The sequence below is a fragment of the Phyllobates terribilis genome, unplaced genomic scaffold, assembly GCF_046119375.1.
Source record: "Phyllobates terribilis strain yellow unplaced genomic scaffold, ASM4611937v1 Scaffold_3__8_contigs__length_932513732, whole genome shotgun sequence".
In the NCBI taxonomy this organism is placed as follows: domain Eukaryota; kingdom Metazoa; phylum Chordata; class Amphibia; order Anura; family Dendrobatidae; genus Phyllobates; species Phyllobates terribilis.
Genome location: NW_027362763.1, coordinates 469,713,351 through 469,740,928, shown reverse-complemented (window position 1 = coordinate 469,740,928; position 27,578 = coordinate 469,713,351). Strand labels below are relative to the sequence as shown.

At 46.2% G+C, this 27,578-nt stretch overlaps 1 protein-coding gene across 2 annotated transcripts in view; it reads left to right on the top strand.

Annotated features, from left to right (window-relative positions):
* AK9 (adenylate kinase 9) overlaps positions 1–27,116 on the top strand; it is a 151,933-nt gene extending 124,817 nt beyond the window's left edge. For both annotated transcript variants that reach the window (XM_073675841.1, XM_073675840.1), the window contains 7 exons: positions 17,022–17,242; positions 17,525–17,721; positions 20,284–20,453; positions 20,688–20,786; positions 21,927–22,029; positions 25,998–26,112; positions 26,848–27,116. In XM_073675841.1, coding sequence (XP_073531942.1) covers positions 17,022–17,242; positions 17,525–17,721; positions 20,284–20,453; positions 20,688–20,786; positions 21,927–22,029; positions 25,998–26,112; positions 26,848–27,050 — 1,108 coding nt within the window. In that variant the 3' untranslated portion in view covers positions 27,051–27,116. The remainder of the gene's footprint in view (positions 1–17,021; positions 17,243–17,524; positions 17,722–20,283; positions 20,454–20,687; positions 20,787–21,926; positions 22,030–25,997; positions 26,113–26,847) is intronic.
* The last annotated feature ends 462 nt before the right edge of the window (positions 27,117–27,578 follow it).

Below are 27,578 nucleotides of genomic sequence, written 5' to 3'. Positions count from 1 at the left end.
ACAGTCTGCCTACCAGCCCTGCCAGTCTGTCTATGGATCCGTCTGCCCGCTCACCTGGGAGCGCTCACCTGCTACCTGCCTGCTAGCCTACCTGGAGGCTCTGCCGTCACGTGCTGTGACCACCTGCCTGTCCAGAGAATCTTTCCCGCTCACCTGGGAGCGCTCACCTGCTACCTGCCCGCTAGCCTACCTGGAGGCTCTGCCGTCACGTGCTGTGACCACCTGCCCGTCCAGAGACTCTTGCCCGCTCACCTGGGAGTGTCCACCTGTTACCTGCCTGTTTGCCTACCTGGAGGCTCTGCCGTCACTTGCTGTGACCACCCGCTTGTCCAGAGACTCTCGCCCGCTCACCTGGGAGCGTCCACCCGCTACCTGCCTGCTTGCCTGCCTGGAGGCTCAGCCGTCACTTGCTGTGACCACCCGCTTGTCCAGAGACTCTCGCCCGCTCACCTGGGAGCGTCCACCCGCTACCTGCCTGCTTGCCTACCTGGAGGCTCAGCCGTCACTTGCTGTGACCACCCGCTTGTCCAGAGACTCTCGCCCGCTCACCTGGGAGCGTCCACCCGCTACCTGCCTGCTAGCCTACCTGGAGGCTTAGCCATCACTTGCCGTGACCACCCGCCTGTCAAGAGACTGCCCCCGTCACTTGCCGTGACCTCCTGCCCTCTTACCCAGAGACTGTCCCCGTCACTGGCCGTGATCTCCTGCCCTCTTACCCAGAGACTGTCCCCGTCACTAGCCGTGGCTGCCTGCCCGCCTTCCCTGGGTGTCACCCGCTTCCTTACAAGGACTGCCCCTTTGTATAGTTGCTCTGTGGTTCCACCTCCCAGACCCGTTACAGTTTGCTCGGGCCATGGAACCCGGTGGCACCCAAGCTCCCTCGCTCTCGGACCTATGTCATGAACTGTCCCGTCAGAGGTCCAAACAGGAGTCCATCCTGAGTCACCTGCGGAATGTCAACTCTCGCCTGGACACTCTGACTGCTCCACCAGCAACCACCGCTAGTGTCATGACTCGCAACCCGGCAGCGCCGCTGCCCACCAATACCATGGTATCCTGCCCCGGACCCCGGCTTTCTGCACCTCCTCACTTCGGAGGCGACCCCGCTCAAGCTCGGGGCTTCATAAACCAGTGCACCCTGCACTTTGAACTCTTGTCCCACCAGTTTATCTCCGACCGGGCCAAAGTAGCCTTCATCATGTCCCATGTCACGGGGGAGGCACTGGCTTGGCTAAATCCTCTATGGGAGAGAGGAGATCCCCTGGTGACCGACCTGCCAGCCTTTCTCACGGCTTTCCGGAAAGTCTTCGACGAACCCGGACGGAAGACCTCATCCGCATCATCTCTGCTACGCCTCCATCAAGGAAATCTCACCGTGGGCCAATTTGCCATACGGTTCCGTACCCTTGCTTCGGAGCTGGCCTGGGATAACGACGCCCTGGTGTCTGTCTTTTGGGAGGGTCTGTCCGGCCGTATTAAAGATGAACTCGCCGGTCGGGACATTCCTACCACTCTCGACGACTTAATAACTCTTGCCACCCGGATTGACATCCGGTTCCAGGAGCGCGCCAAAGAGGTCACCCGTGAGAGGAGGTTTCCATGTCTAGCCCCTACCTTTCAGAAACCCGTCTCTTCTCCCGCTACTCCCCAGGCGCACTCATCCGAACCTATGCAGGTCGACCAGACCAAGATGGTCAAAACCCGTCAAGAGTTACGCCGAGCTGAGGGGAGCTGCTTCTACTGTGGCAGTAAGGAGCACCGGATCCGTACCTGCCCGGAGAGGTCGGGAAACGCCTGTGTCTAGGATCGCTCAGAGAGGTCGTCCTAGACAAGAATAAACCCTCTCCATCTCTGTTGCTGTCGGTCTCTATCATCTGCGGGGAGAACCGTTATTTTGAACTAGCCCAACTTGACTCTGGAGCTGCCGGAAATCTAATTTCTCAGTCCCTGGTAGAAAAATACCGCATTCCCACCAAACCTCTGGCTGTACCCTTATCTGTCGCTGCCGTGGATGGGGGCCTCCTACCACGTCCCATCCAACTCATCACCGAATCCATTACTCTGCAGGTGGGAATGCTGCACTCTGAGAGCATCTTCTTTCATGTTCTGCCTGGACTCTCTCACGCCCTCTTGCTAGGCCTACCTTGGCTTCAGAGACATTCACCCGTGCTTGATTGGCAGACCGGAGAAGTCCTTCGCTGGGGACAGGACTGCCATAAGACTTGTTTAGTTCCCGTCCATCCTGTCCGTCCTTCTCCTACCCCTGCTAATCTACCTGGACTTCCGATTCCTTATTGGTCTTATGCAGACGTCTTTAATAAAAAGGAGGCAGAGACATTACCCCCTCATAGACCATACGACTGCCCAATCGACCTGTTACCCGGCGCTACTCCTCCCCGTGGGCGTATTTACCCTTTGTCCGCTGCTGAGACCCGGTCCATGTCTGAATATATTGAGGAGAATCTGGTCCGGGGATTTATCCGGAAATCTACCTCCCCGGCGGGAGCAGGCTTCTTCTTCGTTAAAAAGAAGGACGGCTCACTCCGTCCCTGTATAGACTATAGAGGCCTTAACCAGATCACGGTGAAGAATAAATACCCCCTTCCGCTCATTCCGGAATTATTTGACCGTCTGAGGGGAGCTATAATCTTCACCAAGCTGGACCTCCGTGGGGCGTATAACCTGGTCCGTATCCGTCAGGGGGATGAATGGAAGACGGCATTCAACACCCGGGACGGCCACTATGAATACCTGGTAATGCCCTTTGGTCTCTGTAACGCTCCCGCCGTCTTTCAAGAGTTGGTCAATGACATCTTCCGGGACCTTCTCTACTCCTGCGTAGTGGTGTACCTGGACGACATCTTGGTCTTCTCTCCGGATCTTCTCACTCACCGGAGGGATGTTCGTCAGGTCCTGCTCAGGCTCAGGCAGAACCACCTCTACGCTAAATATGAGAAGTGCCTCTTTGAGCAGACCTCGCTTCCTTTTTTGGGCTACATCATTTCTCAGACCGGCCTACGAATGGATCCTGAGAAACTGTCTGCCATCGAGAAGTGGCCTCGACCAGAGGGGTTGAAGGCTATTCAGCGGTTCCTGGGCTTTGCCAACTACTACCGCCTCTTCATACCGCACTTCTCTTCCCGGACTGCCCCAATCTCTGCGCTCACCCGTAAGGGCAGTGATCCCAGATAATGGCCGCCCGAAGCAGAATAAGCCTTTCTTTCCTTAAAACGGCTTTCTCTTCCGCCCCGGTGCTGCATCGCCCGGACGGCAACAAGCAATTCTTCCTGGAAGTTGACGCCTCCTCCTCTGGAGCCGGAGCTGTACTTACCCAAAAATCGTCTTCCGGAAGAATGGTAACTTGCGGCTTCTTCTCCAAACTCTTCTCCTCTTCTGAGCGCAACTATTCTATAGGAGACCGAGAGTTATTGGCCATTAAGCTGGCATTGGAGGAGTGGCGTTACCTGCTCGAGGGGGCTCTTCACCCAGTAATAATTTACACGGACCACAAGAACTTGGCTTACCTCCAGAATGCCCAGAGACTTAACCCTCGCCAAGCCCGGTGGTCCTTGTTTTTTGCTCGGTTTGATTTCGTTCTTCATTTTCGCCCGGCTGACAAAAACATCAAAGCTGACACCTTGTCCCGATCCTTCCTGGTGTCTGATCTCGAGGAGGAACCTAAACACATCATCGATCCCGCCAGAGTAATGCAGGTGGCTCCCGTGAATCTAAATCGTCTCCCTCCCGGTAAGACGTTCGTAACTGTACCTGATCGGGAGAAGATCCTACACTGGGGTCACTCGTCTAAGCTAGCTGGCCACGCCGGTCAGAAAAAGACCCTCCAGCTTATTACACGGCACTACTGGTGGCCTACCCTGCACAAGGACGTAATAGACTTTGTTTCCGCCTGTGTGTCCTGCGCCCGCAACAAGGTTCCAAGACACCTGCCAGCCGGTCGCCTTCTTCCTCTTCCAGTACCTGCTGCCCCCTGGCAGCATATAGCTATGGACTTTATTACTGATCTCCCTGTCTCTGCCGGTTGTACGGTCATTTGGGTGGTCGCTGACCGCTTTTCCAAGATGGCTCACTTCATTCCCCTGCCGGGCCTCCCGTCTGCACCCGAGCTGGCTAAAGACTTTATCCGCCACATCTTCCGTCTCCATGGCCTGCCTCTCCACATCGTGTCGGATCGTGGGGTTCAGTTCACCTCACGCTTCTGGAGAGCCACATGTAAGCTGCTAGACGTCACCCTGGACTTCTCCTCCGCTTACCACCCACAGTCCAATAGTCAAGTGGAGCGGATCAATCAGATCCTGACCAGTTACCTCCGGCACTTCATTAATGCCCACCATTCAGACTGGGTGGATCTCCTACCATGGGCCGAATTCTCTTGCCATAACCACGTGAGAGAATCGTCCTCCAAATCCCCATTTTTTTGTAGTCTTCGGTCAGCATCCTCGGATCCCATTTCCCGTCTCCACCTCGGTGGACAATCCGGCTGCGGAATCCTTCGTTAGCGAATTTTCCTCCATTTGGGAGAGTACCCTATCCGCACTCCTCCAGTCGTCCGAGCGGATGAAAAAACACGCTGACAAAAGACGCCTGGATCCTCCACAATTCCGTCCTGGAGATAAAGTTTGGCTCTCGTCCAAGTATGTCCAGCTCAAGGTTCCTTCCTACAAGTTTGGGCCTCGGTTCATCGGCTCACTGGAGGTTATCAAACAGATCAACCCGGTGGCCTATAAATTGAAACTCCCGGCCAACTTGCGGATCCCTAACTCCTTCCATGTATCTCTCCTCAAACCCGTGGTACTTAACTCTTTTTCCAAGTCTACAGGGACGCCTCCTGCTCCGGTTTCCGCTGAAAACGAGTTTGAGGTAGAGAACATTCTGGCCACCAAAAGGGTAAGAGGAAAGACCTTTTTTCTAGTAGATTGGAAGGGGTTTGGTCCTGAGGAGAGAACGTGGGAGCCCCGGGAGAACATCCATGCCCCTCTCATCCTTGATAAATTTCTGTCTGGCCTAAAGAAGGGGGGGCCTAAAGGGGGGGGTACTGTAGCGTCGGCGTCCCTGCCTCCTGCTAGGCAGGGACACTGTTCCCCTCACCTCTCCGCTCCGTGCCCGGCGTCTTCCTCCCGCTCTGCTGGCAGCGCGCGCTCCTTCCCGGCAACTGTGCTTCGGGCGCGCGCGCGCTCCCCCTCTCTTAAAGGGGCCGCGCGCGCCGTCCTAAGGAGTCCCCGGCCAATGGCCGGAGGATCTCTCCATATATAAGGCACCTCCTCCAAAATGGAGGTGCCCGAGCAATGTTGTAGCATAGTTCATCACTCTGCTTCAGCCCTCAGGTCCCGTTACCAGTTACCTGCCAGTTTCCTGCCAGTTTCCTGTCTGATACTTGCCTCACTCGTGTCTATCTGCTGTTATTCCTGCGGTCCGACAGTCTGCCTACCAGCCCTGCCAGTCTGTCTATGGATCCGTCTGCCCGCTCACCTGGGAGCGCTCACCTGCTACCTGCCTGCTAGCCTACCTGGAGGCTCTGCCGTCACGTGCTGTGACCACCTGCCTGTCCAGAGAATCTTTCCCGCTCACCTGGGAGCGCTCACCTGCTACCTGCCCGCTAGCCTACCTGGAGGCTCTGCCGTCACGTGCTGTGACCACCTGCCCGTCCAGAGACTCTTGCCCGCTCACCTGGGAGCGTCCACCTGTTACCTGCCTGTTTGCCTACCTGGAGGCTCTGCCGTCACTTGCTGTGACCACCCGCTTGTCCAGAGACTCTCGCCCGCTCACCTGGGAGCGTCCACCCGCTACCTGCCTGCTTGCCTACCTGGAGGCTCAGCCGTCACTTTCTGTGACCACCCGCTTGTCCAGAGACTCTCGCCCGCTCACCTGGGAGCGTCCACCCGCTACCTGCCTGCTTGCCTACCTGGAGGCTCAGCCGTCACTTGCTGTGACCACCAGCTTGTCCAGAGACTCTCGCCCGCTCACCTGGGAGCGTCCTCCCGCTACCTGCCTGCTAGCCTACCTGGAGGCTTAGCCATCACTTGCCGTGACCACCCGCCTGTCAAGAGACTGCCCCGTCACTTGCCGTGACCTCCTGCTCTCTTACCCAGAGACTGTCCCCGTCACTGGCCGTGATCTCCTGCCCTCTTACCCAGAGACTGTCCCCGTCACTTGCCGTGAGCTCCTGCCCTCTTACCCAGAGACTGTCCCCGTCACTAGCCGTGACTGCCTGCCCGCCTTCCTTGGGTGTCACCCGCTTCCTTACAAGGACTGCCCCTTTGTATAGTTGCTCTGTGGTTCCACCTCCCAGACCCTTTACATCCATCCACCATAAGGACTCATTGTACATACGGTAAACAAATACCACATGGTATACCGTTAAACAAATTATATGCAGCCACATACCGGCCTGTTGGAGGCTGAAAGAACACGCCTCCATCTGGTGAATGGTCGCCTACGACATTGTGATAGTATACGTTGGGATAAGCTCCCTACTTATCCTGTTGGCTAAGTGCAAAGATCAAGCACGGAAAGCACAATGCACTCCATGTTTCCTCAAAGACAATGTTTTAGTGTATATGTTACTGTAAAAGTCAGAAGGCCGGTAAAACCTAGGATTTACCGGTCAATCTGGACATTTACCGAGGCCGTCGGTAAAAGCTCAAAATGAAAAGTAAAATTGGACTTTTACCTGTGAAGTCTTGGTAAATGTTAACATTTACCGTCGAGCGTGGTAAAAGTCAGAAATATCAGGTGTGAAGATGGAATATCTGACTTTAACCAAGCGCAGTTGGTAAATGTGCACATTTACCACGGCTTCTTGGTAAATGTAGCTGAGAAGGGTGTAAGCGCAGTTGGTAAATGTGCACATTAAAATGTAGCTGAGAAGGGTGTAAGCGCAGTTGGTAAATGTGCACATTTACCACGGCTTCTTGGTAAATGTAGCTGAGAAGGGTGTAATAAAAAGTGTAAGCCACCGTGGGAAAGGTGTCTGATTAGGCAGATACGGCGAGGAAATGGAGGACACAGTGGGAAAGGTGTCTGATTAGGCAGATACGGCGAGGAAATGGAGGACACAGTGGGAAAGGTGTCTGATTAGGCAGATACGGCGAGGAAATGGAGGACACAGTGTTCAAAGTTTTTATAAATGTAATAAGAGTAAATGGGGAAAATATGGTAATAACAATGAACAAAATCTGCTACCCTGTAAGGTATCTGCTACCCTGTAACGTATGTACGTTCTATATATACAGATGTCAATCCTGACTATCCTTAACGTATGTACGTTCTATATATACAGATGTCAATCCTGACTATCCTATGATTATTGTTCCGATCATACAAAAAGTGCCCACTTCCCGCTAACATACAACCACTAACCCCACACTAAAATATGCAAAAGAGAACGTCCTATGAATCTTAGGGTATCAGTGTTCCGCAGGACCCTCTCACAAAAAGTTACAAGAAGTACACACACTGCCGGTGTAGTAGTGTATAAATTGTCATGTACTTAGCTTCCTGTAGAGCGCAGAGTCCAAAGTCTTTCCAAGGGCCCCTTGCAAGGTGGACGCTAACACCGCTCACACGATTTACCGTTGCCGCGCCAATGTGGTAGAACCAGAAGATATGCAGATAAGCTCTGAGCCGGAGTTGCTGGGTGCCATGAACGGTCTGTTCCACCCGAGCACCATAGTCTCTGATCAGGGGAATCGGAAGACAACGCATTCCGAGAAAAGGCTGGAAGGAAACAGCGCAACAGCCCTGTCTGGGCTCAGTCTAGTCAGCACAGCACCAGTCCTCTCACTCTCCCTAAAATAGCTCCTGCCTCAAGTCCTAGTTTCCTGGGGTTCTCTTCTTAGATTGCTGCCCAATCACAGCCTGAAGAAAATCACTAACTCATCAATGGCAGTGTTAGACCAGTAGATGGTGCTGTTGTACAGTCTTTCACACAATGCTGAGTAACCCTATTACAAAAGAACATGGGATTCTTGCCAAGCAGTGTGGGTAAATGGGTGTACTTCCTGTTTGTGTGCCTGAGTGTTTTGCAAGCTGCACATACTGCTCAAAGCTGCATAGCCGACTGCCTGTCAAAGCTGCCCAGGCACTAGCTGATTGTCAGATCATGAGTGAGGAAATGAAAGATCGTTTTTCGGAGCTCTTGAATGAAGTGGTGGAGAAAAAGCGAGATAATAATTTTTATCTCACGGACGATAAATACGAGAATATATTGAAAGAAGTGAAGGAGGCTAAGGTGGCGGTACCTAAACAAAGTATTCACTACAGGCGTTTGAAGAGGTACGACATCATGACCGTCGGAAGTGATGAAAAGTTAATTGCACCAATCTCGTGTGAAAAAGACAACGTGTTGCATTACGTTCGGTGTGCAGAACTCTTTAGTGTCATTCATAATGCACACATCAGTACCGGCCACGGAGGGCGGACCAGGATCCTAAAGGAGGTGAACCGTAAGTTCAAAAATGACACAACGGAGTCAATAGTTATTTATCTGCGACTCTGCCAGCCATGTCAGAAAAAAACAGAAGATTACCAAAAAAGGCCTTGTTGTGAAACCCATCCTACACAGTGAAATGAATTCTCGTGCTCAAGTCGATCTCATTGACATGCAATCCAATTGTGATAATGATTTCAAGTTCATATTCGTCTATCAAGACCACGTCACTAAATTTGTTCTTCTACGTGCTTTATGCACTAAAAGAGCAGAAGAGGATGCGTACCACCTCCTTGACATTTTTTCCACTTTTGGTGCCCCGTATATTCTGCATTCTGATAATGGGAGGGAATTTTGTAACAAGGTGTAATGCACACGCCCGGGCTGAGCGGCGTGTGCGTGTGATTGTAGTGATTCCACTGGACCGTGCCGGAGAGTGAATGCCTGGAGGGGCGTAACTAGGTATTCACCCGATCCGACCAGGGTCGCACGACGGCATACGACGCCAGTGCACCAAGGAGGAACCGAGCAGAGGGACCAGGTGCTACTCCAGGACAGACCCCGGACACGGTTGTTGACCCACACAGGGGAATACAGGAACAGACTGGTAGGCTGGCACACAGACTGGTGGGTATAGGCAGGCACGACTGGTATGCAGGCAGGGGGGTACAGGCAAGCACAGCTAGAGTGCAGACAGGGAGGCACTAGCAGGTAGGAACACAGGCGGGATAGGACCCAGTACACACTGGGACTCAGGAACAATACAGGCAGAGGGGTACAGGCAAGCACAGCTAGAGTGCAGACAGGGAGGCACTAGCAGGTAGGGACACTGGCGGGATAGGACCCAGTACACACTGGGACTCAGGAACAGAACCACAGATGTGGCGGACAAACACAGCAGAGTGAGGCCGCCCAGAGAGGTGAGCGAGAACAGGGCAGGACAAGGCCGCCTGGAGCGGTGAGCAAGAGTAGAGCAGGACAAGGCCGCCAGGAGCGGTGAACAAAGGGTCAGAGCTGAGCGAGACTGCCGGAGCAGTGAGCAAGAGTAAAGCAGGACGAGGCCGCCTGGAGCGGTGAGCAAGAGTGGAGCAAGACTGCCGGAGCAGTGAGCAAAAGGATAAGAGCGGAGCGAGACTGCCGGAGCAGCGAGCAAAAGGGTCCGAGCGGAGCAAGGCTGCCGGAGCAGCGAGCAAAAGGAGTCAGAGCAGGCTAGAACCGCCGGAGCGGTGAGCAAAGGAGTCAGAGCAGGCTAGAACCGCCGGAGCGGTGAGCAAAGGAGTCAGAGCAGGCTAGAACCGCCGGAGCGGTGAGCAAAGGAGTCAGAGCAGGCTAGAACCGCCGGAGCGGTGAGCAAAGGAGTCAGAGCAGGCTAGAACCGCCGGAGCGGTGAGCAAAGGAGTCAGAGCAGTCTAGAACCGCCGGAGCGGTGAACAAAGGAGTAGGAGCAGGTTAGAACCGCCGGAGCGGTAAGCAAGGCAGAGCAGGGGGGACAGGGCTCTGTTCACACGGAACAGACAGGAAGAGAAAGGCAGAGCCAGATACCCACAGGATACTTGCAGTGAAGTAGCGAGTGGACCACAAACTCACAAACGGGAGTACAGAGACAACAAGCAGGAGTTAGGTACGAGTTCAGACTCTGCAGAAAAAGGAAGGGAACGGACATAGAGGCAAAACAGGTAAAGGATAGGAAAGAGTTCAGACTGGAACTGAGTGTACGGAGGAGACCGACACTGCAGCGGGATACAGGAGCGGGTCTGGGAATACGGCACCCAGAGAGGCGGGACAAACAGACAAGGAGCGTGTTCAGACAGGACAGACAAGATACAGGAACAGGTCTAGGTAATCGGCCCCTAGAAGGCGGGAGGAACAGGCTAGGAGCGAGTTCAGACAGGCCTGGAAATACAGCCTCCAGGATAGGCAGACAAGAGAACACAGAAAGGACTCAGTTCAGACACGGGAACTGATACCGCAAGGCAGGAGACATAGACAGGACTCAGTTCAGACACAGGAACTGATACCGCAAGGCAGGAGACATAGACAGGACTCAGTTCAGACACGGGAACTGATACCGCAAGGCAGGAGACATAGACAGGACTCAGTTCAGACACGGGAACTGATACCGCAAAGCAGGAGAAATAGACAGGACTCAGTTCAGACACGGGAACTGATACCGCAAAGCAGGAGACAAAGAACGGGACCTGGCACCTTCAGAGTGCAAGCACACATTGAATGAAACACTATGCTCAGGCAGGGATAGATGGGAGCAGCTGAGCTATATACCAGGTGACAGACAGCAATAGGCTGAGGACGCACAAGGGGTGTGACCCACAGCAGGTACAAAAAGCAGGAAGTGATCGGGCGCCGCCCTTAAGCAGCAGAAACAGACACAAACAGACAGCATGGAGGGAAGCCAGAGAGACATTCTGGACTGGAGATCAAGTGCGCGCTCTTGCACAGTGGGAGATGGACCACCATGCAAGAACGCCGCCAGGTATGTTACACAAGGTCATACAGAGTTTGTGCGCGATGTGGCCTGGTATGAAAATAGTGCATGGTAAACCAAGACTCAGCCAGTCCCAAGGCTCCGTGGAAAGAGCAAATCAAGACATTAAAAACATGTTGTCAACGTGGATGGAAACAAATAAGACACCCAAGTGGTCTGAGGGCCTTCGCTTTGTACAAGCAATGAAAAATAGAGCATACCATGAGGGAATAAAATGCTCGCCCTATGAAGCTATGTTCGGAGTACCAATGCAGATGGGTCTAGCTACCTCCAAAATTCCTAGTGATGGGATCAGAAATCTCTCTTCAGAAGAAGATCTTGAAAAAATGTTTGTTGGTTTGCAAGAGGAACCTAGTGATCCGACATCACCAACAGAAGCCGAAGGGTCAGATGAATCTAACTATCATCACACGTCAGCACCGACAGCAGCAGAAGCTTCGGATGAATCCAACTGTCATCAGCTGTTCACAACGGAAGGAGAAGCTTTGGACTTATCCAACTGTCCGCACACCTTAGCAGCATATGAAACTCCACCAATTTTGCCATCCAAGAATAATGAAGACCTAAAAGAAAAAAGTGTCGAGTCAAAGCCTTCTAAGAAAGATGGAAAACTTCATGATGATCAGCAACCTGACGTTTTGATTTCGCATACAATCAATAGAAGAATTGGTGCTGTCAGAAGAGTTCGAAAAGCTGCAAGAGAAGGACTTGAAACACAGGCCAAGAAAATGTTGAAATGTTCCAGTCAAAAATTACCCGAACATAACATTGGACAGAACATCAGAATCAGAATTCCAGACGTCGACCGTTCAAAAATGGACCCTAAGTCGATCATTGCGATTATTATAAAAAAAGAAGATGACTTCTACCAAGTGGGGACTACCGCTGGGATCCTAAATGCAGTAGGAACTCCCCGCCCACTAGGGTCATCCCGCCCTCTGGCCGGACCCCCCTTCTCCGCCACTTAAAGATCACTACTTACCGGAGGCTACCAGAGGCTTCCCAGGTCTCGTCGGCCGGCCGCATCCTCCTTCTTCCGGGTCACATGACTGCATACGTCACCACAAAAGTGACAGGTGCATAAGTCATGTGGCACGACTTACGCATGCGACACTTGCATGGTGACGTATGCAGTCATGTGACCCGGAAGGAGAACGCGGACGACAAGACCTGGGAAACCTCCAGTAAGTAGCAATTTAGCTTTATACCTGTCTGCCCTGCACACTCGCACCACCCATGCCTTCCGATGATGCATGAAACATGCATTATCGGAAGGCACGGATATATCCGACAGATATCGGGATTATCCGTATCCGTACAGCCCGTTATCCGCTCGGATAACGGGTCTGGACGGATCTATCCGCTTATCCCTAGTCACAATTACAGAATTACATAGTTTTGAAGTTGCGTTATTCTTGTATTTGCGGTAATTTGTCATTTTTGAGAAGTATTTTCCTACATAAATGTTTTCTATTTGCATTTTCCTATTTGTATTTGTTCATTTGCATTTGCATTTTGAAGAATAAAAATATTTCTAACGATTAAGGCCTTCATCAGAATCGGAAATTGCATTTATTTAACTTTTACCACCATCATCTGCTGGTAAGAGTCAGAATTCTGTGACTCAAAGTTACTTTTACCAACACATGCTGGTAAATGTAAAGATTTACCAATTTGCCCATGTAAAAGTCCAAAATCGTTCGTTTATATGGAATACATCTGACTTTTACCAACGCTGTTGAGAAATGTTAAGATTTACCAAGACTTCACCAGTAAAAGTCCAATTTTACGTTTCATTTTGAGCTTTTACCGACGGCCTCGGTAAATGTCCAGATTTACTGGTAAATCCTAGGTTTTACCGGCCTTCTGACTTTTACAGTAACATATAGAATAGAAAATAAGGTCGACACTACTCCCCAACACATGATAAACGCAAAGGGATATATGTGGTGCACAATATCTGAGAGAGTTCAAATCTAAAACATCAAAAAGTATATTGGCACTCATCACATGTATGATAAAACAGCTGTTTATTTTCTTTGCATGGTTGAGAGGTATGCAAAAGGGACATTATTCAGCAGGTCAGTAGCCTACTGAATATTGGTGTTTTTTTGTATACCTCCCGACCATGTAAAGAAAATAAACAGCTTTTTTTATCATGCTACGCGGTGAGTGCCAATTCAATGTTTTAGTGTCATACATAGCACTTCATCCGGCTACACAAGTGATCAGAACCTTGTGCTTTACTAAACAAGAAATGCAAAGCCTAGGCTTAAGGCCCCGTCACACTAAGCGATATCGCTAGCGAGATCGCTGCTGTGTCACGGTTTTGGTGACTCACCAGCGACCTCACCAGCGATGTCGCTATGTGTGACACTTTGCAACGATCAGGCCCCTGCTGTGAGGTCGCTGATCGTTGCAAAGTGTCCTGGACCATTTTTTGGTCGTTGCTCTCCCGCTGGCCAGCACACATCGCTGTGTGTGACCAGCGGGACCAACGATCTGGCTGGTAACCATGGTAAATATCGGGTTACTAGGGGCACGCGCGCACTTAGTAACCCGCTGTTTACCATAGATACCACTCTGCTACGGTGAGCGGAGGCTCCAGCGCACCGTAGCAGAGTGGTATCCATGGTAAACAGCGGGTTACTAGGGGCACACGCGCACTTAGTAACCCGATGTTTACCATAGTTACCAGCCTGCTCCTGCTTGCAGCAGGCTGGTAACGGGAGCAGGACATCGTGGAACGATTCTTTCCACGATATCGCTGCTCCCCTCATCGCTGGTGAGCCTGCCTGTTTGACAGCTCACCAGCGATGTATTAGCGATGCAGCAACGATCTCTGACAGGTCGTATCGTTGTCGGGATTGCTGCTGCATCGCTTAGTGTGACGGGGCCTTAAGACTTCATTTGTACTATTTGGGGAGAGCAGAATAAGTCAACACCACACTCATCTGGCAGTGATTTATTTGCCTGCAGAACAAAAGGCTAGGGCCAAAAAAATTCAAGCAACAGATCCTTATCTTGCCAAGCATTATCTGTGGGTGGAGAATTAGGAGGCCCCCATACACATTAAATGGTCAGCTGTTCCCATTATAATTGGTGGGTTTTACCAAATTTTATTTAAAATGTGTGGAGCTATTTACACTCATCTGCCCCACCTGGATATCTGACGTAATTAGCCTCACTAGAAACCCCAGCAAAGTAACGTTCCTCCAAGCTGCAGCCCTGGTGTCAGCTGAGGGGATGTGAGGACGACACAAACCTGCATTACTTACTTATTGTTACTAGATATCAAAGGTTTTTTGTCAGGCTTCTGATGTAATCTCATAGCAATTGTGATGTCATGTAGTTGTCTGTTAAGCTTATGATGTCAGAAATTCATGTCATGATATTAATGGGGAATATTGAGATGTTATACAGCAATCTACAGGACTGTTTAACATTCGTATACATTACACCAAATAAATAGTTTCTAATTATCCCACATAAGGCAATACTAAACAAAGGCAGCCTCTGGAAATACACAAAATTGTTATAAACTAATATCCAACACATATATCATACATATGAACAGTAAAAGCCTCTGTAAATTTAATAAATGGTTGTACAACAGCAAAAAAAAAAAAAATCATTCATCAAATTCCCATTCATAATATGTCCACGTGCCTTACACTATTCCAGTACATGTGCCAGCTCTATATTTGATGCACAATCTTGTTGCCGTTAACAATTATGCAGTCCCTCCACTTAGCAGGTTCCTGGAGCTCCCTCCTGGTGTTCACCTTGTAAATGTATGCCGGGATTTTGTCTTCATTTCAGTGGTTCCTGGGTTGAATCTATAGAGGCATGAGTTGAGGGAAAAAATTGAGCAAGCAAGATATGAACCAGAGAAACATGGACAGTGATTAAATCAGAACCAAACACTTAGTCAGGATATCAGGGTTCAAGTCCAGCAGGGACGTCAAAAAGAGAGAGTAGTCAAGCAGTCCAAGGGTCAAATCGAAAAGAACATCCACGGGTTATCCAGCAAAACCAACTGGCAACCAAGTCAGTTTAGAAACCAATGTCAATCCAAATAGCGCAAACCAGAGAAGAATAGCAAATACGATAACTTGCAATAGGAGTGTATGCTGGGAAGATATAAATAGGGCGGTATGAGCACCCACTGGCCGCCAATCCCATACTACTGTTAGACAGCCTCAGTGACACACCATCCAGTTGGACCATGGCTAACAGCAAAGAGTTTATGAAAAACTCCTAGCTGCAACTGCTGCCCCTTGACAGAACTTACCATTTTATTACTTTGTTCAGATGTATAAATTACACATATGACTGTCATATTAGCGGATTCACTGCACTTAAAGGGAATCTGTCGGACGGTTTTTGCTACCTCATCTGAGAGCAGCCAGATGTAGGTAAGAAAAATCTGAATCCAACGATGTAACACTTAGATTACTGGGTGCAGCCGTTCTCTCACAATCAGAGCTTTTAGATTTAGCAATGTAGCAGAGCTGAGAAAGCTAACCCCGCCCACACTAGACTCTGTATATACAATGTCCATAGACAGTGAGGTGCCTATAACAGGAGGAAGCGTGTTGGCCCAAGGCTCACTCCACCAGCTAGTCACAGCAATGATAAGCTACTGGTGCTAAAACAATCATCATAAGCAAACAAAACCTCAAAGCTTGATAAGTGACACATCACTGAAATCTGTGTTTTAACCCCTACCTCATGCTGTCTTCAGATTACATAGCAAAAACCTGCTGACAGATTCCCTTTAAAGACTAAGGAGAGAAAACTCTGCCAACAAGAGCTGGAAAAAAAGGTTTAATTGGTAAAACAGTATTAATTATCATGTACATGGTTTATTAGATTGTCATTTCATCTACAGAAATGTATATTTATGTCTTTTTGAAATCTTGAAGAGCTGGAGACAGTTTGATATAAATTGGATCTTTAATTCTAGAGAACACATGTAAATATGTCTGAGAGATGAGAATGGGACAAGCAGGCTGGCGTAGGAAAGAAAGGGGGAAATATTTAACAGGCAGTATAAAGAAGACAAATTGGAGAGTTGAGGGGAGGACTTTCTGGGAGGGTTTGTTTGGACAGAGTTGGAGGTGTAATTTGTTTGTACTTTGAAGCCCCATCACCAAATATTGTGATTGTATACCTATAATGAAAGCCACATTTCCCCCATTATATCCAGAGTTCTGCATCAGTGCCCCCTTCATATTACCTTAAACAACAACAGTGTCCTTTCCCTAAAACAGACTTCATAAATATAGCAAATAAACAACGTATCAGAATCACCTACTATTATCAATAGTGTGAACAGTAATGAGTAGGAATCTAAAACATAACCTTTATTATTTGTTGGGCCGTCAGTTGGGGGAGCTGAGCAGAGTGGGTTGTGTTGGAGCTGCAGAGAGACAAGCCGGAATCTAGAGGAGACTACACAGGTCATGTGCACCAAACTGCAAGTATCACTGGTTTCTATGGACAATAACCATTTTGTGTGATCGAACTGATACTAGGGCACCTTGCTCTTCTGGGCAGCAGCTCAACTCATGGAAAAGAAATGCAAATCCAATATGCCGTGTTGGGTTGATTTAGCTGACATTAGTTTAATGTGTATGGGGCCTTAACAGTTCACTAATTGTGGGATCTAGCAGGGATCTGCATTGGAGTTTGCTGAGTTTCTAATCAATAGCTTTGAGATTTCTAAAATAGATCTCATTTAAAGGAAACTTGCCAGCTTAGTCATGCTGCTTGAGACACAGACACTGGCTGTGAATCTGTGTGTATAGTGAGAGTCCTGTCAGTCAAGGAAAGCGAGGCAAGGAGAAGACCTGCCTTGCACATATCATCCATGATGCATGGTCCCTGTCCAATTGTATCCAAGTATGTTTTCTCTGAAGCGCTGCAGAATTTCAGACTAAAATATGCTGGTCATGGTTCAGGCATCATGAACCAGAAGAAAAGTTCCCTTTGTGTGTTAGAGGTTTAAATTCTAAAGTCAAAATTCAATCTCTCATCATTACTTCTCATTATAACTTCTTTCCACAGCAGGCCATACCCTTTGCATGATAGCACCCAGATATTAACGCTGCGTAACTCCAATTATAAGCAAGAAATTAACCATTTTAAGGAGTATTATGTAAATGAACATCAAAACTGGTGTGGAGTAGATGCAATGTGCAGCAAGTGGTCGGTGTCCAGCAGAATTATTCAAGAGGTCCACACAAGTATTAATCAAATACAAACCTACCTGGGGAAAATAAAAGAAGGTATGTGTTTTTCTTTTTCCATTGGCTTATAGATGTTGTGTGTGAAACTAGTTTGCTCATTCGTTCATCCCAACATAAAAGGTTTAGCTGCTTTGTACATGCATTCAATTATATATTGTACACTGCCCAGTTTGAGCTGTAGCCACAGTTTTGCTGGTTGCTACTGGGAAAAATGTACACATTTGTCACAATTTGTATGATTTATTTTGTAATCTTTAGACCTTGTGATTTACGAGAATTTATTATGTAAACTTTAAATAGTTTCCCTCATGGTTTGAGCAGGTAGCGCTGCTGCCATCGCTGACTTCTGCATCACTCCTCATGAGCTGCTGTCTCGGCTGGGAGACTTTGGACAATACTGTCCTGTGAGTCTGGCACAAAGGGGGGAGCTCGTCGACTGTTCTGTAACATCATCCCTGCAGTTTGCAGCCGAGTTCCGTGGGCACTACTACAAGATGGCTTCACAAGAGCAGCTTGATGTAAGTCATAATCCTTTTCATACATTTATTGTGGTTATATTAGTGGGGAATAACATAATCTGACAATTATAATCATATAACTAGTTTATCTCACCAAATAGATTCAGTATGGCCAAGCACTAAGCTGGTAATTCAGTTGTTTAGCAGAACAAGCTGCTAGTGGTATTCATGCATGCTGGAGACAAGTGAGAAATAGTAGTGATAATAGGGCAGTAGCACCTTAGAAGAACAATATCTCTCCAGCCATAAATGACTGCTTACATACACATGGAATATATTCTTAAAATGGATTCTGAGAGCCAAGAATGGTAGAACCTTCCCCAGTGTCAGAATGTGCCTTGTATACTCTCCTGGCCCCTGAAGTAATGGAATACCCAGTAACATGCAGGTTTCTCTGTGTGGAACATGATTGCTATGTCTGTGTGTGCAATATTTCTGCATGTAATGACCATATATGCATTACTGACATACAGATACAATGTACAGTTGGTTTTAGAAGAAATTTGTAGGTAGATGAGTTTTTTTCATCCTTTATGGAATTATTATTCTTGTTAAATTCATAAATTGCAAACAGCATCCAAGTGACCACTTGACCTGGTATACTACTGAGTACAGAAATATACTCCTGTAAACCATAAAACCGTAAAGAAAAGAAGAACAATAATAGCTAACAGCAGGAAGTTTGTGAAATAAAAATGACCTGATTTAACCTGTTCAAGCCCCTGCAGCTGCAGCACCAACTCTCCGGTGGTTCCATTCAGTTTTTATTTACTTCTCTGTAGCAATGAAGTGCCGTATGTCACCGAAGCCAGTGACTGGTTGGTGGTTTCACGAATGAACATAACATCATTACTTCAGGGAAGTTAACAAAGACTGGTGAGAGCACTGGAACAGTGGCACTGGAGCTGCGGGAGTTTGGACAATTAAGTATTAGTTATTTCATTATTTTAACGACTTCCCTGCTGTTAGCTACATATTGTTAAGTTCTTGGCAGTCCCTTTATTGTTTGCTTTTGTCTTTTTTTATTTTTGGAACCATATTAAAGGGGTTCTCTCAAGGTCCTTCTTCAGGAGTACATCACTCCTGTGCCTCCCAGTTTCCTGCTTGCTGGCGATGGGGGGGGGGGTGCACTCCTGATGAGTGACAATTTGGGCCAGCAGTAAGGTCATGCCATTGGCCAAACAGTGTTGTTTCCTAAGATGAAAGCAGAGAGCAAAGCAAAGAGCTTGTAAGCATGTGCTCCTTGCCTGGGAAACAAGCCATCTTTGGTACACTGCAGGGTTGACCAGTAACCTAGACAGTGAGAACTAAACTATACAGTTAAAAACCCCTCCGTTCTTGAGACTGGAGAAGATTCTTAATTAGAAGTAAATTGAAAAGTTGCTTGTTCTTAAAAGCACTTTCCAATATTACTCATTTAATAACATGAGACAACCCTTTTAAATCACCCAATTTTCTGCCTTTGAAGTTTTGTTTGTTACCTTGCCAAAGTCCCCATGTATCCCTGAATCTGCCACTCTTTTCCGTTTTTCATTTTGTCTTAGCTTTGTGGAGATATACATTTTTTCCTTTTTGCAACCAGTATGCTAATTCTTGGTTTGTGCTCCAAGAGGGTGTGTCAGAACAATTTTGTGTGGGGGTGTGTAGTTGCCCCACCTCTATGAAGCTGCCCACTCACTGCTTGGCAGCATCTGAAACTGATTGAACAGTGTGATCTCGAGAGATCTCCCTGTTCTCGATGTGACTCCCCTATCAGAAAGTCTTCTTACATGATGATGGTAATTGGGCAACGCCCTAAAGGTGAAAGGACTTCACATTTCCAGAGAAAACTCTTCTGACACAACCTCTTGGTCCATAGCTAGGAATTAGCATGCTTGGCGCCAAAAGGAAAAAAGGCCATATCTTGGCAATGGAGGGACAAATGAATAACAAAAAAAAGCAGCAGATTCAAGAGAGAACAGGGATTCTGGCATTCTGTGATAGGACCTCTTTAACTCTATAAATGTAGTGCGGTGGCAAAAAAGTTCCGTACATGTACTGATGGTGGGTAGAAAAGCACTGATATACATTCATTAAAAGCTGTCTACCTGGATTAGAAGTTTCTCTCTAGTTATAGGATAGGGAATATTAATAATTGGGGATTAACTATGGGGACTTCTTTCAATTCCAAAAACCGGGCTCTGAAGAGCCAATTCTGAATGGCTTGGAGGTCAAGCATGTATACCTCAGCTCCCTCGATTGTCAATGGGACTGCCAGTTATAGCCAAGCGCTGTGCTTCGCCGTTATCCTGCACTCCCATCATTACGAATGAATCAAGTGGAGGTGTGCGTGCTTGGCCTCTGCTCCATTCAGATGGCGCTCCTCAGAGCCCCTTTCTTGGGATTGGTGGGGGTCCCAGCAATCAGGAAAATATCCCTTGTGCTGTGCATAGGGGATAATTTCTAATCGTGTTACATACCCTTGAAGTCATTTAGCATATTTTTATTGATAGCAAACCTATTCTGGTGACTTGCCAGTATTTTAATACATTAATAACAACAGTATACTTGTCTGTTTCACAGGCTTTCTTACAATCTCCAGAGTTATATGTGCCTCCGTTAGCACCATGTCCACTTCCTCCTCCTGAAATGTTACCCAAGAGGTTAACAGTGGCTGATGTGAAATCTAAGTTCCCGAAAAATGCAGAGATGAAGGGATACTGTCCAGTTACCTATGTGGATGGGAAAAAGAGGTCTGTGCTTTTAACATTTTGTATTAGTAAAATATTAATCAACAGAGATGACAATATTTTCAAGTAATACCAGGTATATACCGTATATAACATACATAGCACCAGGACAAAGTACTTCTGGAAGTGATGGTGGTCTGATTGCCATTGTAATATAATTTCATGGTAAATGGAAGGCAATAACTGAACCAGTTATGTTGCATCATATTGTGTCATCTTCTGATCTGTATTTCATAGGTATGAAGCTCTTGTTTCTGGACACATCGAAAATGCTGTGGAGTACAGACATAAAATATATATTTTTGAAAGTGAAGAAAAGTTACAAAGATTTATGAGGTAAATACATGATTTACATTGACCCATGCTTATATATGCATTTTTTATGAAAGCAATGATACTGTAGGTAAATTTACTTGATTTCTGTTGGAAGACTAATTTAGCCTAAACAGCTAAAGAATGATTGAATAGAAGTTGAGCTGCAGTACCTCAAAGCTGCCACTACACAATGAATGGAGCTGTGCTGCACTTTCTGCCTCCACCTGAACTGTAAACAGCTGAACAGTGAGGTATCGGATGTCGGACCCCCACAATTGTGGTACTGATAACTTCTCCTAAGGGTGCTTTCACACTACATTTTGGCACCCATTAGTTGATCCCGTCGGGGCTTATGTCTGAACCCCCCGCAAAATGGGATTCAGGTGTATGTGCCGACGGGGCTATAGATGGACACGCAGACTACATCTGAGTATTCACCTCCAATAGGCATACACGCCCGAAAATGATGCAGGACAGAGCACACTTCACTCTCTGCACCATTATAGTCTATGGCCCTGTTGGCGCATACTCCCGAATCCCATTTTGCGGGAGGTTCGGACGTATGCTCCACGGGACCAACGAATGGGTGCCAAAACGCAGTGCGAAAGCACCCTGAGTATAGATCATCAATATCATAAGTCAGGACAACCCCTTTAAGTATTGATTACTTTGCAAAGAAGCTTGATACTACAAAAGAAATATTTCATAATTTCTGCTAAATTGTATGTTGCTTTCAATTTTCCATACTTTAAGTTTTTTGCCACCGAGTTTGAGGGCAGTGTAATGTACAGATAGGACCCCTGATTCCAGCAATGTATCACTTATTGGGCTGCTTGTTGTAATTTTGACAAAATCACTATTTTATCAGCAGGAGATTATCACTAGAAGATTAGTAAATCTGCTGCCATGCTGTCCTCCATATTCATGAGCTCCTTTTTAACTACGCCCCCTCCACTGATTGGCAGCTTTCTGCCTATGCATCGCTAGAATCAGGGTCTCTATCCCTACATTATGCTGCTTGCAGGTGGTGCAGCAAAAACCTGGTGACAGATTCTCTTTAACGCACATGTATTTGCTAATTACAAAAATGTTTGTAGCTAAGCAGTAATGTCATATTTCAGTAATTCATGCCTCAAATATAATGCCTTTTATTGTTTGTAGACTCCCAGATAAATATTGGAATCATAAGCTTCCTTCCAAACTCCCCCCAAAGATGGAGCCAGTAATGCTGACATCTCTTCCCTTAACTGGATACCTAGAACAGGTAAATAGCTTATATGTTGTATCTTAATTGAAATGATGTGTAATTGTTAGGGAGTTGCAATTAAAAGATATTTTAAATACAGTATCACCTTAAAGTGAGTGTCCGGTTTAAGAACCACTTGTATATAGCCTATTAACCCGTTCCTGTTGTTGCCAATTTTCGATTTTCAGCTTTTGTTTTTTTCCCTCCCCTTTTTCCAAAAGGCATAACTTTTTTTTATTTTTCACCAATATAACCGTAAGAGTTTCTTTTGCAGAGCAAGTTATACAGTGAAGGAAATAATTATTTGATCCCTTGCTGTTTTTGTAAGTTTGCCCACTGACAAAGACATGAACAGTTTATAATTTTAAGGGTAGGTTAATTTTAACATTGAGAGATAGAATATCCCCAAAAAAATCAAGAAAATTACATCGTACGAGGGTCAGTCAATAAGTAATGCCTCCTATTTTTTTTCTATTTTCTATTTCTATATTCGAATATTTAACATAACTACCTTATTTAAGGAGAAAAAAAATAGGAGACATTACTTATTGACTGACCCTCGTATAAATTAGATACATTTATTTGCATTTTGCAGTGAGAAATAAGTATTTGATCCCTCTGGCAAACAACACTTAATACTTGGTGGCAAAACCCTTGTTGCCAAGCACAGCAGTCAGACGTTTTTTGTAGTTGATGATGAGGTTTGCGCACATGTCAGGAGGAATTTTGGTCCACTCCTCTGTGCAGATCATCTCTAAATCATTCAGATTTTGAGGCTGTCGCTTGGCAATTTGGTAGTTCAACTCTCTCCATAAGTTTTGTATGGGATTAAGGTCTGGAGACTGGCTAGGCCACTCCATGACCTTAATGTGCTTCTTTTTGAGCCACTCGTTTGTTGCCTTGGCTGTATGTTTTGGGTCATTGTCTTGCTGGAAGACCCAGCCACAACCCATTTTTAATGTCCTGGCGGAGGGAAGGAGGTTGTCACTCAGGATTTTACAGTACATGGCTCTATCCATTCTCCCATTGATGGAGTGAAGTAGTCCTGTGCTCTCAGCGGAGAAACACCCCCAAAACATAATGTTTCTACCTCCATGCTTGACAGTGGGGACGGTGTTCTTTGGGTCATAGGCAGCATTTCTCTTCCTCCAAACACGGCGAGTTGAGTTAATGCCAAAAAGCTGAATTTTTGACTCATCTGACCACAGCACCTTCGCCCAATAACTCTAGAGATGCTCTGCAAAGAGGAGTGGACCAAAATTCCTCTTTGGAGGAAGGACTAAATAAAAAAGTAAAAAAAAATTGTAAAAATAATAAAAAAAAAAAGTTTGAAGTCAAAATCATCACTACACTACCCAAAGGGGTGTAATTTCCAAAATGGGGTCACATGAGGGGGGAATTCTGCTCTTCTGGCACCTAAGGGGTCTGTATATGGAGTCTGCAAACTATTCTAAGATAATTTGTTCTCTAAGAGTCAAATAGCGCTCTTCCCTCCCAAGTTTCGCCGTGGACTAAGCAGTACTGTACAGCCACATAAGGTTATTGCTGCATTTAATATAAATTGTGTGACAAATTTTGGTGTAATTTTTACCCATTTCCCTGTGTAAAATGTCAAATCTGGGGCTAAAACTAAATTTTTGTCTAAAAAGTATTTCTCGATTACATGTAGGGTATTGGTGCACTCAGGAAAAATTGCATAATACACTGTGAAGGCCATTTTTTTCTATTAGCTCTATGATCACTGCACCCCTAGATTAATTCATTGGGGGGTGTAGTTTGTAAAATGGGGTCACTTATGGAGGGTTTCTGCTGTTTTGGCACCTCAGGGGCTCTGCCAATGTGACATGGCACCCGCAAACCATTCCAGCAAAACCTGAATTCCAATATGGCGCTCCTTCCCAGCTGAGCTTTGCACTGTGCCTGAAAAAGTAGTTTTCGATCATATATGGGGTATTGGTGTAGTCAGGAGAAATTGTGCAGCAAATCGTACCGTTCATTTTCTCCTATTATCCCTTTTGAAAATTAAAAACTTGGCAACATTTTAGTGGAAAAAAAATTTAATTTTCCATTTACTCAGCTCAATGTTATACAATGAGCTGAGTAAAAAATGCTTACTACACCCCTAGATGAATTCCTTCAGAGGTATTGTTTCTAAAATAGGGTCACTTGTGGGCGTTTCTGCGGTTTTGGAATGTCAGGGGCTCTTGAAATGTGACATGGAATTCGCAATCTATTCCAGCCAAAATTGCAGTCCAGAATTCAATTGGCACACCTTCCCTTCCAAGCCCTACCGTACGCCCAAACAGGTATCTGTGTACTCAGGAGAAATTACACCAGAAATTTTAAGATCCATTTTCTCCTGTTACGCTTGTGAAAATGAAAAAATTTGGGGCTAAAGAAACATTTTTGCTTTAATTGGTAAGACATGTGGTAGATAATTATCTGATTTAGGCTGTGTGCCCACGATGCGTTTTTTAAGCGTGGTAAAAAAGCTGCAGAAATGCTTAAAAAACGCATGGTAGAAGGCCTGCCATGTTCCCCAATGATAATCCGCATGTGCTGTGCACATGCTGCGGAAATTTCCGCTGCGGATTATCATTGCGGTAAAAAAACGCAGCACTACAAATTATTTTGCGGAAGTGCTGCGTTTTTGCCCCCATTGACTTGCATTAGAACACGCCAATTCCGCAAGACTACATCTGTACTTGCGTAATTGGCGCGTTCTAATGTGCGGATGGTACCCGGGTGTGGAGGACAGGAGACTCTCCTCCAAACCCAGGTACCATTAAAAGCTTAAAAAAAAGAATAAAATAAAAAATAAAGATTATATTCACCTTCCGACGGCCCCCGGACTACTTCCCTGTGCTGGCTGCCGACAGATCGTGCAGGACTAAAGGACCTGCGCTGACGTCACAGTCATGTGACGGCAGGTCCTTCAGTACAGCGTACCGCGATCTGCCGGCAGCCAGCACAGGAGCGCAGCAAGTCTCGGGGGGCCATCGGAAGGTAAGTATAGGTTAATTTTTTTATTTTTAACCATTCTCTCGGGTCACGCTATATAAATCCATGCCGTTTGCATGGATTTATATAGTGTGACCGAGTTGTCAAGCACTTTCCAAGTGATGCCAAGTGATGCAGAAATGCAAGTGAAGAACGCTTCATTTCCGCATGTCCCTGGCAGGAAAACGCATGTACAATCCTCATGTGTTTTTTCTGCCAGGGAGATGCAGAAACGCTCAGGAAAAAATCCTGAGCATTTCTGCACCGTAGGCACATAGCCTTAAGGGCATAAAAATTAAAAGTTGGTAAATTTTGCGAAATTTTCACACTTTTTTTGTAGAATATTTATATTTTCATAACTAAACGCAAATCATATTGACCAAAATTTACCACTATCATGAAGTACAATGTGTCATGAAAAAACAGTCTCAGAATCACTGGGATACATTGAGGGCAACACGGAGGCTCAGTGGTTAGCACTGTAGCCTTGCAGCACTGGGGACCTGGGTTCAAATCCCACCAAGGACAACATCTGTAAGGAGTTTGTATGTTCTCCCCGTCTTTGTGTGGGTTTCCTCCGGGTTCTCCGGTTTCCTCCCAAACTCCAAAGACATACTGATAGGGAACTTAGATTGTGAGCCCCGATGGGGACAGTGCCCATAATGTGTGTAAAGCGCTGTGGAATTAATGGCGCTATATAAGTGAGTAAAATAAATAAATAAATTAGCATTCCAGAATTATTACCACATAAAATGACACTGGCAGAATTGTAAAATTTAACCTGGTCAGGAAGGTGAAAACAGACTTCGGAGTCAAGGAGTTAAGCAAACGTTGCAATTATTCTGGGGTAGATGACTCAAAATTATTTAAAGGGAAGAGAGGATCATTTGCAGGTAGCAGCCATTCTGAATCCACCTCTCATTATCTTCAAGTGTTTGTCGAATGAATTTGTAAAATAATTTCTGTTTTCACTTTGTATTATCTAGGGAGCGGCCACTGCTATAATAAAAGCATTAAATGATGTGGGATGCCTAAAGCCAAAGTATCCATTTTTAAGTGTAAAACGTTCAGCCCTGCTCTATATTGCATATCACCTAAAAGGTAAGAAAGCACAAAAAATATAATTAGATATTGTTACATGGTTTTTAGAGCAGATCTGTTGGCTTTTCAGACTTGCCTTTTGTAGTATATACTTGTATATCCTATAAAGCATCTTTCCAGAAGGATTGTGCTGCACTGTTTCTATGTTATTCCTCTTAGAAATGTAAGAATGAACTGACAACTAAGTGTTACCATTCAACTTACCAGTGGGAATTGGGGTGCCAGGGGCCCACCAGTGACCAATTCCAGGGCCCCACTTTTCAGCTACATGCAAATGTGACATTATCTTCAATCACCAATTTATATAACAATGAACTGAGTAGATTGTTAAATGAATACATTACTGCCTTTATCTGTACATAGTGATTCAAGTATATAGTGCCAAGTACTGCTCATATAAGAGGGTGGTGGCCCAGTCTTCAACAGGGGCCCACCGGAGGATTTTCCTGTTCTTCTGTGGGCCAGTCCCAGCCTGGTAGGGTATCTACCTACAGTAGAAGTTGTTCATCAATATCAAAGAAGTAACATGCTCTGTTGAAAATGGTATTTATAGCACCCAGTTGTCAATTTATTCTTCTATTTTAGCAGGAATAACAAAAGAATGGCACAATGTAGAATTGCTTTTTGATGCTTCAGAATTTTAATGTATTTTAGTTGCCATTAGATAGACTTTAGTGTCTGTTCCTTTTATGTCTTCCACAAGGATTCTTGTTAATTCAACCTGTACTTTTCTAGCATTTAATCCACGGAACTCAGATTATATACGGAAGAAATACAAGAAAAAAATGGAGCAGTTTACGGAGTGCTGTGAACTGATTACTTACCTTGGAGACAAGATGACTCGCAAATACAAGGAGCCTCAGAGAAGGCCTGTTGATTTTGACTACAAAATGCAGTCATTTCTCTCACTCAGAAATGTGGATCCAACATGTATCTGACTCATACCAACGGAAAGAGCTGAAACGTATCTGCATATGGTGTTTCATGTATATGGTAAAGATGTAACTAATAAAATATAACATGTGATAATATTGCTTCATTCTGTTGTTAATAAAATATTATACACAGATTTCTGGAGCTCTATTTGCTCTAAAGGATATATTATTGGGAAAGTGTAGTTGACCATAAGTTGAATTTTATATTTCACCTGAGCAGTGGAGCTCTGCTGGCCCAAAAGTGAAATTTACCTGAACATGGACAATCCTAAAATCATCCTTTCTTTGACCATGACAACATGCAGGTGTGAACTCCAAAGTGGCCAGCTCAGTCTTTAACCCCTTTACCCCCGAGGGTGGTTTGCACGTTAATGACCAGGCCAATTTTTACAATTCTGACCACTGTCACTTTATGAGGTAATTACTCTGGAACGCTTCAACGGATCCCCCTGATTCTGAGATTGTTTTTTCGTGACATAGAATCATAGAATGGTAGAGTTGGAAGGGAACTCCTGGGTCATCTGGTCCAAC